Genomic DNA, 12,966 nt, shown 5'->3' on the forward strand with positions numbered 1-12,966 from the left:
TGTCTGCCCCATCGTGAGCCGAACGATGGTGTCTCGCCACCCTTCACCCCAATGCACCAGCCGGGATCCGCGGCTGCAAATTCCTCCCCTCCCTGGAGAGATTTGTGCCCCGCAGACCCCCGGGGCAGCTGGAGTGGCGATGCAGCGCTCTGGGGGAGTCGAACCCGCAGCCTTCTGAACGTGAATCCTCCACTTCCCACCCCATGGCTCCGTCGCAATGCCCCACCAGGACACCACAGCGCCCGAAAGGGGGCAAGGGAGAGAGTGGGGGGGGGGGGGAGAATCTGAATAATGGCCTCGGTTGCGCCGGAGGAAATCAGCAAACCCAGGCTGCAACAAACTGTAAGTGAGGGTTACCAGACCCACCGGATTCCTCCAGCACAGTCCCTGTTGCAACAGGTCACAGCCTCTACAGTGGCTTGTGTTTCGGAGCGGAGGGGACGAGGGGGCAAGGGATAAAAAGAAAGCTGCCCGGCATCGCGGCGGTTCCGCCACCAGGTGGGGCTCTTGCTCCACGATGGAGAGCAGGGCTGCTCAGCCTCGCCCCCTGGTGTCCAGGCGGAGAAGTGCGACCGCGGTTGCTCCACCGCCCTCCCGGCCCGCAAGGACGCGGGCAGCGAAAAGGGACATCTCCACCCTAGGTTCCTCCCTCCCCCATTGCCCCCGGGAAACCTATCGCCGTTCCTTCGCCATCAGCGGGTTTGAACCCCGGGTTTACTTCCCTCCCCCCAACAGCCCCTTCCTCACACAGTTCGAGGGGCTCACACCCACCTTGTCCAGGGTGAGACAACAGAATGGCCGAGTCCTGGCGGGTAGCTGGTTCGGGGCAGGTGCTGGGAACTCTCCCAGACTTACTGGGTGAGGGCTTCCTGAGAGACACCATAAAACAGGAGCAGAAATTTGGCATTCGGCCCATTGAACCTGCTGAACCCTGTAATTGCCCCACCCCCTTGTCTCATGCCTCACTGGTGCCACCATCAAACTATTCCCCCTGCCCTATCACTTGCCCCCCCCCCCCGCATCCATCCAGAGAACAGGAAGAGACTGACCCTACTCCGACTTGGGACATGACCTTTGACGGACAGGTTGGGAGGGAACCGGGAAGGAAGGTGAGGGGGGGTGTTGGGAATGGCCGGGATCCACACAGACTGACTTGGGACCCCATGACAGGACCGAAGATGGAGTGGGTGAGGGTCAAGAGCTCTCAGCCAAAAGGCAGGAATGCTGGAAATGCCTAGAAGGTCAAAGGGCAAGGCTGGAAGGTCAGGGGTCAGTTGAGTATGACGTCCTTTCCTCCCCAACGATTGGAAATGGGGTGCAGAGAGAGCGAGAGAGAGAGAATCCAATCTCTCCTTGGTCTGGAGTAAACAAACCTCTCTCCCCCCACCTCTCACTCCCCTGTCCCACCATTGAGCCCCTGCTGGACACCCCCCCACCTGGCTCTCCTCTCCAGCTGTTCCGGGGAATTCCAGGCTTGGAAATCCTGGTGGGGAAGAGCAGCGGTGGGCCTGGAACTGGAGTTGGGGCTCAGTGCCAGCACGATGGGCCGAACAGTTCCCTGGTGCAGCCTAGTAGTCTGGGCTCACAGTCACCAGAGGGAGTCAGTGGCGGTCGTGTTAGTCTCAGTTTGCGTTGGTGAATATTCCCAGCACCAGACTCAATCCCATCCCCATCAGGTGCCGGTCTGTCGGTCTCCGAGCCGGAGGGACGCCCACCGGAGGGATTCGAGGCGAGGGACGCCCACCGGAGGGATTCGAGGCGAGGGACGCCCACCGGAGGGATTCGAGGCGAGGGACGCCCACCATGTTCAGCAACGCTCCGTGATCCTGGTGGCCCACGGCTTTGCAAAACTTGCTTCGGCACCACCAAGTTTTCTTCTGTTTATCATATAGTATATCTGTTTTCAAATCCCGAGGCGGGTCAGTTCTTTCCAGGGAGACAGACTGTCTATTCCTTATTCCCAAGATAAGCGTTAAAAAATCCAAGAGTCACTGAGTCTTTGAAGAAGAGGTGTGGAGCGATGGCTGCTGACCCAGTCCATCGCCTCCAGAGACTAGATGAAATATTCCTTCTTCTGATCGTGACTATCATTGCCGTTGATGAAAGCCTCGCAAACCTCTCCGTGTTCATCCAACCGGCTGGCTTCGTGGGTCAGGTATGACCCTGGGGATCCGTGGGGTGGAGGGGAGAGAGGAGAGGGGAAGAAAGGGGGAAGTGGGAGGGGGAGGGAGAAAGAGAGAGGGGGAGGGGAGAGAGAAAGGGAGAGGGGAGAGAGGAGGGAGATGGAGAGGGGGTGAGGGGGGAGATGGAGGGGAGAGAGGAGGGAGATGGAGAGGGGGGTGAGGGGGGAGATGGAGGGGAGAGAGATGGAGAGGGGGGTGAGGGGGGAGATGGAGGGGAGAGAGGAGGGAGATGGAGAGGGGGTGAGGGGGAGATGGAGGGGAGAGAGGAGGGAGATGGAGAGGGGGGTGAGGGGGGAGATGGAGGGGAGAGGAGGGAGATGGAGGGGGTGAGGGGGGAGATGGAGGGGAGAGAGGAGGGAGATGGAGAGGGGGTGAGGGGGGAGATGGAGGGGGAGAAAGAGGGAGGAGATGGGGGAGAGAGAGGGGGGAGGGAGGGGGAGAGACGGGGTAGATGGAGAGGGGGTGAGGGGGGAGATGGAGAGGGGGTGAGGGGGGAGATGGAGGGGGAGAGAGGGGGGAGATGGAGGGGGAGAGAGAGGGGGATGGAGGGGGAGAGAGAGGGAGGAGATGGAGAGGGGGTGAGGGGGAAGATGGAGGGGGAGAGAGTGAGGAGATGGAGAGGGGGTGAGGAGGGAGATGGAGAGGGGGTGGGGGGAGATGGGGGAGAGAGAGGGAGGAGATGGAGAGGGGGTGAGGGGGGAGATGGAGAGGGGGTGAGGGGAGATGGAGGGGAGAGAGAGGGAGGAGATGGAGAGAGGGTGAGGAGGGAGATGGAGAGGGGGTGGGGGGAGATGGAGGGGGAGAGAGAGGAGGGAGATGGAGAGGGGGTGAGGGGGGAGATGGAGAGGGGTTGGGGGGAGATGGGGGAGAGAGAAGGAGGAGATGGAGAGGGGGTGAGGGGGGAGATGGAGAGGGGGTGAGGGGAGATGGAGGGGAGAGAGAGGAGGGAGGGAGAGGGGGTGAGGGGGGAGATGGAGAGGGGGTGAGGGGAGATGGAGGGGAGAGAGAGGGAGGAGATGGGGAGGGGGTGAGGGGGAGATGGAGAGGGGGTGAGGGGGGAGATGGAGAGGGGGTGAGGGGAGATGGAGGGGAGAGAGAGGAGGGAGGGAGAGGGGGTGAGGGGGGAGATGGAGAGGGGGTGAGGGGAGATGGAGGGGAGAGAGAGGGAGGAGATGGGGAGGGGGTGAGGGGGAGATGGAGAGGGGGTGAGGGGGGAGATGGGGAGGGGTTGGGGGGAGATGGAGCAGAGAGAGAGGGAGGAGATGGGGAGGGGGTGAGGGGGAGATGGAGAGGGGGTGAGGGGGGTGATGGAGGGGAGAGAGAGGAGGGAGGGAGAGGGGGTGAGGGGGGAGATGGAGAGGGGGTGAGGGGAGATGGAGGGGAGAGAGAGGGAGGAGATGGGGAGGGGGTGAGGAGGAGATGGGGAGGGGGTGAGGGGGAGATGGAGAGGAGGTGAGGGGGGTGATGGAGGGGGAGAGAGAGGAGGGAGATGGGGGGGTGAGGGGGGAGATGGAGAGGGGTTGGGGGGAGATGGAGCAGAGAGAGAGGGAGGAGATGGGGAGGGGGTGAGGGGGAGATGGAGAGGGGGTGAGGGGGGTGATGGAGGGGGAGAGAGAGGGGGTTGGAGGGGGAGAGAGAGGGAGGAGATGGAGAGGGGGTGAGGGGGAAGATGGAGGGGGAGAGAGCGAGGAGATGGAGAGGGGGTGAGGGGGGAGATGGAGAGGGGTTGGGGGGAGATGGAGCAGAGAGAGAGGGAGGAGATGGGGAGGGGGTGAGGGGGAGATGGAGAGGAGGTGAGGGGAGATGGAGGGGAGAGAGAGGAGGGAGGGAGAGGGGGTGAGGGGGGAGATGGAGAGGGGGTGAGGGGAGATGGAGGGGAGAGAGAGGGAGGAGATGGAGAGGGGGTGAGGGGGAAGATGGAGGGGGAGAGAGCGAGGAGATGGAGAGGGGGTGAGGGGGGAGATGGAGAGGGGTTGGGGGGAGATGGAGCAGAGAGAGAGGGAGGAGATGGAGAGGGGGTGAGGGGGGAGATGGAGAGGGGGTGAGGGGGGAGATGGAGAGGGGTTGGGGGGAGATGGGGGGGAGGGAGAGGGAGGAGATGGGGAGGGGGTGAGGGGGAGATGGAGAGGAGGTGAGGGGGGTGATGGAGGGGGAGAGAGAGGAGGGAGATGGGGGGGGAGGGAGAGATTTTTCTCAGTATCAAATCAGCACCTGAATCGATCCAAACTCCCAAAAAATAATAGGAGTGAAACTCCAGCAGGGAGCGGAATTCCATGCAGGAGATGCCCTGTGGGGTTAACAGTGGATGGTGGCAGGGCAGGCAGAGTGAGATCCCACAGAATGGGGCAGAAGCAAATCAAGGAGAAACAAGGCCCGTGGGTTAAGGCCAGGAAACTGGTGCCGGCAGGTTTAAACGGGTTCTGAGCGGAGACCGGATAGAGCTTTATAAAATTCTCAGAGGAATTTATCGAGAGGACAACTGGAATCTTTTCTCCCAGGAGGAGAATGTCCAGCAGGAGAGGGCATGCATTTGAGGTCGGGGGTGGGGGGGGGGGAAGATTAAATGAGCTGTGGGGGTTAAAATTTTTCCTTCAGACTGGTGGGTGCCTGCAATGCTCTGCCAGGGGTGGTGGTGGGGGCGGATATGGTAGAGATGTTTCAAACACTAATGGACAGACACGTGAATGTGTGGGGAATGGAGGGATATGGACATTGTGTAGGCAGAGGGGATTAGTGAGTCTGGCACATGAATGTGTGAGGAATGGAGGGATATGGACATTGTATAGGCAGAGGGGATTAGTGTGTTAGACACATGAATGTGTGGGGAATGGAGGGAATTGGACATTGTGTAGACAGAGGGGATTAGTGTGTCAGACACTCACATGAATGTGTGGGTAATGGAGGGGTATGGACATCGTGTAGACAGAGGGCATTAGTGTGTCAGACACACACATGAATGTGTGGGGAATGGAGGGATATGGACATTGTGTAGGCAGAGGGGATTAGTGAGTCTGGCACATGAATGTGTGAGGAATGGAGGGATATGGACATTGTATAGGCAGAGGGGATTAGTGTGTTAGACACATGAATGTGTGGGGAATGGAGGGAATTGGACATTGTGTAGACAGAGGGGATTAGTGTGTCAGACACTCACATGAATGTGTGGGTAATGGAGGGGTATGGACATTGTGTAGACAGAGGGGATTAGTGTGTCAGACACTCACATGAATGTGTGAGGAATGGAGGGAATTGGACATTGTGTAGACAGAGGGGATTAGTGTGTTAGACACACACATGATTGTGTGGGGAATGGAGGGATATGGACATTGTGTAGGCAGAGGGGATTAGTGTGTCAGACACACACATGAATGTGTGGGGAATGGAGGGATATGGACATTGTGTAGACAAACTGGATTAGTGTGTTAGACACACACATGAATGCGTGGGGAATGGAGGGATATGGACATTGTGTAGACAGAGGTGATTAGTGAGTTAGACACAGAGATGAATGTGTGGGGAATGGAGGGATATGGACATTGTGTAGGCAGAGGGGATTAGTGTGTCAGACACACACATGAATGTGTGGGGAATGGAGGGATATGGACATTGTGTAGACAGAGGGGATTAGTGTGTCAGACACATGAATGTGTGGGGAATGGAGGGATATGGACACTGTGTAGACAGAGGGGATTAGTGTGTCAGACACACACATGAATGTGTGGGGAATGGAGGGATATGTACATTGTGTAGGCAGAGGGGATTAGTGTGTCAGACACACACATGAATGTGTGGGGAATGGACGGATATGGACATTGTGTATACAGAGGGGATTAGTGTGTCAGACACACATGAATGTGTTGGGAATGGAGGGAATTGGACATTGTGTAGACAGAGGGGATTAGTGTGTTAGACACTCACATGAATGTGTGAGGAATGGAGGGATACGGACATTGTGTAGACAGAGGGGATTAGTGTGTCAGACACATGAATGTGTGGGGAATGGAGGGATATGGTCACTGTGTAGACAGAGGGGATTAGCGTGTTTGACCCATGAATGTGTGGGGAATGGAGGGAATTGGACATTGTGTAGAGAGAGGGGATTAGTGTGTCAGAGACACACATGAATGTGTGGGGAATGGAAGGATATGGACATTGTGAAGACAGAGGGGATTAGTGTGTTAGACACATGAATGGGTGGGGAATGGAGGGATATGGACATTGTGTAGACAGAGGGGATTAGTGTGTCAGACGCATGAATGTGTGGGGAATGGAGGGAATTGGACATTGCGTAGACAGAGGGGATTAGTGTGTTAGACACATGAATGTGTGGGGAATGGAGGGATATGGACTGTGTATACAGAGGGGATTAGTGTGTTAGACACACACATGAATATTTGGGGAATGGAGGGATTTGGACACTGTGTAGACAGCGGGGATTAGTGTGTTAGACACATGAATAGGTCGGGAATGGAGGGATATGACATTGTGTAGACAGAGGGGATTAGTGTGTCAGACACATGAATGTGTGCTGAATGGAGGGAATTGGAGATTGTGTAGACAGAGGGGATTAGTGTGTTAGACACATGAATGTGTGGGGAATGGAATGATATGGACATTGAGTAGACAGAGGGCATTAGTGTGTTAGACCCATGAATGTGTGGGGAATGGAGGGATATGTACATTGTGCAGGCAGAGGGGATTAGTGTGTCAGACACTCACATGAATGTGTGAGGAATGGAGGGATACGGACATTGTGTAGACAGAGGGGATTAGTGTGTCAGACACATGAATGTGTGGGGAATGGAGGGATATGGACACTGTGTAGACAGAGGGGATTAGTGTGTTAGACACACATGAATGTTTGGGGAATGGAGGGATATGGACACTGTGTAGACAGAGGGGATTAGTGTGTCTGACACACACATGATTGTGTGGGGAATGGAGGGATATGACATTGTGTAGACAGAGGGGATTAGTGTGTTTGACCCATGAATGTGTGGGGAATGCAGGGAATTGGACATTGTGTAGACAGAGGGGATTAGTGTGTCAGAGACATGAAGGTGTGGGGAATGGAGGGAATTGGACATTGTGTATACAGAGGGGATTAGTGTGTTAGACACATGAATGTGTGGGGAATGGAGGGAATTGGACATTGTGTAGATGGAGGGGATTAGTGTGTCAGACACTCACATGAATGTGTGGGGAATGGAGGGATATGGACATTGTGTAGACAGACTGGATTAGTGTGTTAGACACACACATGAATGCATGGGGAATGGAATGATATGGACATTGTGTAGACAGAGGGGAGTAGTGTGTTAGACACAGGGATGAATATGTGGGGAATGGAGGGATATGGACATTGTGTAGACAGAGGGGATTAGTGTGTCAGAGACACACATGAATGTGTGGGGAATGGAAGGATATGGACATTGTGAAGACAGAGGGGATTAGTGTGTTAGACACATGAATGTGTGGGGAATGGAGGGATATGGACATTGTGTAGACAGAGGGGATTAGTCTGTCATACACACATGAATATGTTGGGAATGGAGGGATATGGACATTGTGTAGACAGAGGGGATTAGTGTGTCAGACACATGAATGTGTGCTGAATGGAGGGAATTGGAGATTGTGTAGACAGAGGGGATTAGTGTGTTAGACACATGAATGTGTGGGGAATGGAATGATATGGACATTGAGTAGACAGAGGGCATTAGTGTGTTAGACCCATGAATGTGTGGGGAATGGAGGGAATTGGACATTGTGTAGACAGAGGGGATTAGTGTGTTAGACAGACACATGAATGTGTGGGGACTGGAAGGATATGGACATTGTGTAGATAGAAGGGATTAGTGCGTCAGACACACATGAATGTGTGGGGAATGGAGGGATATGGACTGTGTATACAGAGGGGATTGGTGTGTTAGACACATGAATGTGTGGGGAATGGAGGGAATTGGACATTGTGTATACAGAGGGGATTAGTGTGTTAGACACATGAATGCATGGGGAATGGAGGGATATGGACATTGTGTAGACAGAGGGGATTAGTGTGTTAGACACAGGGATGAATATGTGGGGAATGGAGGGATATGGACATTGTGTAGACAGAGGGGATTAGTGTGTCAGAGACACACATGAATGTGTGGGGAATTGAAGGATCTGGACTGTGAAGACAGAGGGGATTAGTGTGTCAGACACATGAATGTGTGCTGAATGGAGGGAATTGGAGATTGTGTAGACAGAGGGGATTAGTCTGTTAGACACATGAATGTGTGGGGAATGGAATGATATGGACATTGTGTAGACAGAGGGGATTAGTCTGTTACACACATGAATGTGTGGGGAAGGGAGGGATATGGACATTGTGTAGAAAGATGGGATTAGTGTGTCAGACACATGAATGTGTGCTGAATGGAGGGAATTGGAGATTGTGTAGACAGAGGGGATTAGTGTGTTAGACACATGAATGTGTGGGGAATGGTATGATATGGACATTGTGTAGACAGAGGGGATTAGTGTGTTAGACCCATGAATGTGTGGGGAATGGAGGGAATTGGACATTGTGTAGACAGAGGGGATTAGTGCGTCAGACACACACATGAATGTGTGGGGAATGGAGGAATATGGACACTGTGTAGACAGAGGGGATTAGTGTGTCAGACACACACATGAATGTGTGGGGAATGGAGGGATATGTACATTGTGTAGGCAGAGGGGATTAGTGTGTCAGACACACACATTAATGTGTGGGGAATGGACGGATACGGACATTGTGTAGACAGAGGGGATTAGTCTGTCAGACACACACATGAATGTGTGGGGAATGGAGGGATATGACCTTGTGTAGACTGAGGGGATTAGTGTGTTTGACACATGAATGTGTGGGGAATGGAGGGATATGGACATTGTGTATACAGAGGGGATTAGAGTGTTAGACACATGAATGTGTGGGGAATGGAGTGATATGGATATTGTGTATACAGAGAGGATTAGTGTGTTAGACACATGAATGTGTGGGGAGTGGAGGGATATGGACATTGTGTAGACAGAGGGGATTAGTGTGTTAGACCCATGAATGTGTGGGCAATGGAGGGAATTGGACATTGTGTAGACAGAGGGGATTAGTGTGTTAGACAGACACATGAATGTGTGGGGAGTGGAGGGATATGGACTTTGTGTAGACAGAGGGGATTAGTGTGTTAGACCCATGAATGTGTGGGCAATGGAGGGAATTGGACATTGTGTAGACAGAGGGGATTAGTGTGTTAGACAGACACATGAATGTGTGGGGAATGGAGGGATATGTACATTGTGTAGGCAGAGGGGATTAGTGTCAGACACACACATGAATGTGTGGGGAATGGAGGGATATCGACATTGTGTATACAGAGGGGATTAGTGTGTCAGACACACACATGAATGTGTGGGGAATGGAGGGATATGTACATTGTGTAGGCAGAGGGGATTAGTCTGTCAGACACACACATGAATGAGTGGGGAATGGAGGGATATGGACATTGTGTAGACAGAGGTGATTAGTGTGTTATACTCAGAGATGAATGTGTGGGGAATGGAGGGATATGGACATTGTGTACGCAGAGGGGATTAGTGTGTTAGACACAGAGATGAATGTGTGGCGAATGAAGGGATATGGACATTGTGTAGGCAGAGGGGATTAGTGTGTCAGACACACACATGAATGTGTGGGGAATGGAGGGATATGGACATTGTGTAGACAGAGGTGATTAGTGTGTTAGACACAGAGATGAATGTGTGGGGAATGGAGGGATATGGACATTGTGTACGCAGAGGGGATTAGTGTGTTAGACACAGAGATTAATGTGTGGGGAATGAAGGGATATGGACATTGTGTAGACAGAGGGGTTAGTGTGTCAGACACATGAATGTGTGGGGAATGGAGGGATATGGACACTGTGTAGACAGAGGGGATTAGTGTGTCAAACACACACAAATGTGTGGGGAATGGAGGGATATGGACATTGTGTAGACAGAGGGGATTAGTGTGTCAGACACTCACATGAATGTGTGAGGAATGGAGGGATATGGACACTGTGTAGACAGAGGGGATTAGTGTGTCAGACACTCACATGAATGTGTGAGGAATGGAGGGATATGTACATTGTGTAGGCAGAGGGGATTAGTGTGTCAGACACTCACATGAATGTGTGATGAATGGAGCGATACGGACATTGTGTAGACAGAGGGGATTAGTGTGTCAGACACATGAATGTGTGGGGAATGGAGGGATATGGACACTGTGTAGACAGAGGGGATTAATGTGTCAGACACACACATGAATGTGTGGGGAATGGAGGGATAGGGACATTGTGTATACAGAGGGGATTAGTGTGTCAGACACACATGAATGTGTTGGGAATGGAGGGAATTGGACATTGTGTAGACAGAGGGGATTAGTGTGTCAGACACACACATGAATGTGTGGGGAATGGAGGAATATGGACACTGTGTAGACAGAGGGGATTAGTGTGTCAGACACACACATGAATGTGTGGGGAATGGAAGGATATGTACATTGTGTAGGCAGAGGGGATTAGTGTGTCAGACACACACATGAATGTGTGGGGAATGGACGGATATGGACACTGTGTAGACAGAGGGGATTAGTGTGTTAGACACACACATGAACGTGTGGGGAATGGAGGGATATGACATTGTGTAGACAGCGGGGATTAGTGTGTTAGACACATGGATAGGTCGGGAATGGAGGGATATGACATTGTGTAGACAGAGGGGATTAGCGTGTTTGACCCATGAATGTGTGGGAAATGGAGGGATATGTACATTGTGCAGGCAGAGGGGATTAGTGTGTCAGACACTCTCATGAATGTGTGAGGAATGGAGGGATACGTACATTGTGTAGACATAGGGGATTAGTGTGTCAGAGACATGAATGAGTGGGGAATGGAGGGATATGGACATTGTGTAGACAGAGGGGATTAGTGTGTCAGACACATGAATGTGTGGGGAATGGAGGGATATGGACATTGTGTAGACAGAGGGGATTAGTGTGTCAGACACATGAATGTGTGGAGAATGGAGGGATATGGACATTGTGTTGACAGAGGGGATTAGTGTGTCAGACACTCACATGAATGTGTGGGGAATGGAGGGATATGGACATTGTGTAGACAGACTGGATTAGTGTGTTAGACACACACATTAATGCGTGGGGAATGGAGGGATATGGACATTGTGTAGACAGAGGGGATTAGTTTGTCATACACACCTGAATGTGTGGGGAATGGAGGGATATGGAGATTGTGTAGACAGAGGGGATTAGTATGTCAGACACTCACATGAATGTGTGAGGAATGGAGCGATACGGACATTGTGTAGACAGAGGCGATTAGTGTGTTAGACACATGAATGTGTGGGGAATGGAATGATATGGACATTGTGTAGACAGAGAGGATTAGTGTGTTAGACCCATGAATGTGTGGGGAATGGAGGGAATTGGACATTGTGTAGACAGAGGGGATTAGTGTGTTAGACACAGGGATGAATATGTGGGGAATGGAGGGATATGGACATTGTGTAGACAGAGGGGATTAGTGTGTCAGAGACACACATGAATGTGTGGGGAATGGAAGGATATGGACATTGTGAAGACTGAGGGGATTAGTGTGTTAGACACATGAATGTGTGGGGAATGGAGGGATATGGACATTGTGTAGACAGAGGGGATTAGTGTGTCATACACACATGAATATGTGGGGAATGGAGGGATATGGACATTGTGTAGACAGAGGGGATTAGTGTGTCAGACACATGAATGTGTGCTGAATGGAGGGAATTGGAGATTGTGTAGACAGAGGGGATTAGTGTGTTAGACACATGAATGTGTGGGGAATGGAATGATATGGACATTGAGTAGACAGAGGGCATTAGTGTGTTAGACCCATGAATGTGTGGGGAATGGAGGGAATTGGACATTGTGTAGACAGAGGGGATTAGTGTGTTAGACAGACACATGAATGTGTGGGGACTGGAAGGATATGGACATTGTGTAGATAGAAGGGATTAGTGCGTCAGACACACATGAATGTGTGGGGAATGGAGGGATATGGACTGTGTATACAGAGGGGATTGGTGTGTTAGACACATGAATGTGTGGGGAATGGAGGGAATTGGACATTGTGTATACAGAGGGGATTAGTGTGTTAGACACATGAATGTGTGGGGAATGGAGGGAATTGGACATTGTGTTGATGGAGGGGATTAGTGTGTCAGACACTCACATGAATGTGTGGGGAATGGAGGGATATGGACATTGTGTAGACAGACTGGATTAGTGTGTTAGACACACACATGAATGCATGGGGAATGGAGGGATATGGACATTGTGTAGACAGAGGTGATTAGTGTGTTAGACACAGGGATGAATATGTGGGGAATGGAGGGATATGGACATTGTGTAGACAGAGGGGATTAGTGTGTCAGAGACACACATGAATGTGTGGGGAATTGAAGGATCTGGACTGTGAAGACAGAGGGGATTAGTGTGTCAGACACATGAATGTGTGCTGAATGGAGGGAATTGGAGATTGTGTAGACAGAGGGGATTAGTCTGTTAGACACATGAATGTGTGGGGAATGGAATGATATGGACATTGTGTAGACAGAGGGGATTAGTCTGTTACACACATGAATGTGTGGGGAAGGGAGGGATATGGACATTGTGTAGAAAGAGGGGATTAGTGTGTCAGACACATGAATGTGTGCTGAATGGAGGGAA

At 51.9% G+C, this 12,966-nt stretch overlaps 1 protein-coding gene across 2 annotated transcripts in view; it reads right to left on the minus strand.

Annotated features, from left to right (window-relative positions):
* Nucleotides 1-1,026: 1,026 nt before the first annotated feature.
* The window catches only part of LOC132385419 (cell adhesion molecule 4-like), a 212,063-nt gene continuing 200,123 nt past the window's right edge, over nucleotides 1,027-12,966 (minus strand). For both annotated transcript variants that reach the window (XM_059957469.1, XM_059957467.1), the window contains one exon: nucleotides 1,027-2,163. In XM_059957469.1, coding sequence (XP_059813452.1) covers nucleotides 2,054-2,163 — 110 coding nt within the window. In that variant the 3' untranslated portion in view covers nucleotides 1,027-2,053. The remainder of the gene's footprint in view (nucleotides 2,164-12,966) is intronic.

This window comes from Hypanus sabinus (genome assembly GCF_030144855.1).
Source record: "Hypanus sabinus isolate sHypSab1 chromosome 1 unlocalized genomic scaffold, sHypSab1.hap1 SUPER_1_unloc_8, whole genome shotgun sequence".
NCBI lineage: Eukaryota > Metazoa > Chordata > Chondrichthyes > Myliobatiformes > Dasyatidae > Hypanus > Hypanus sabinus.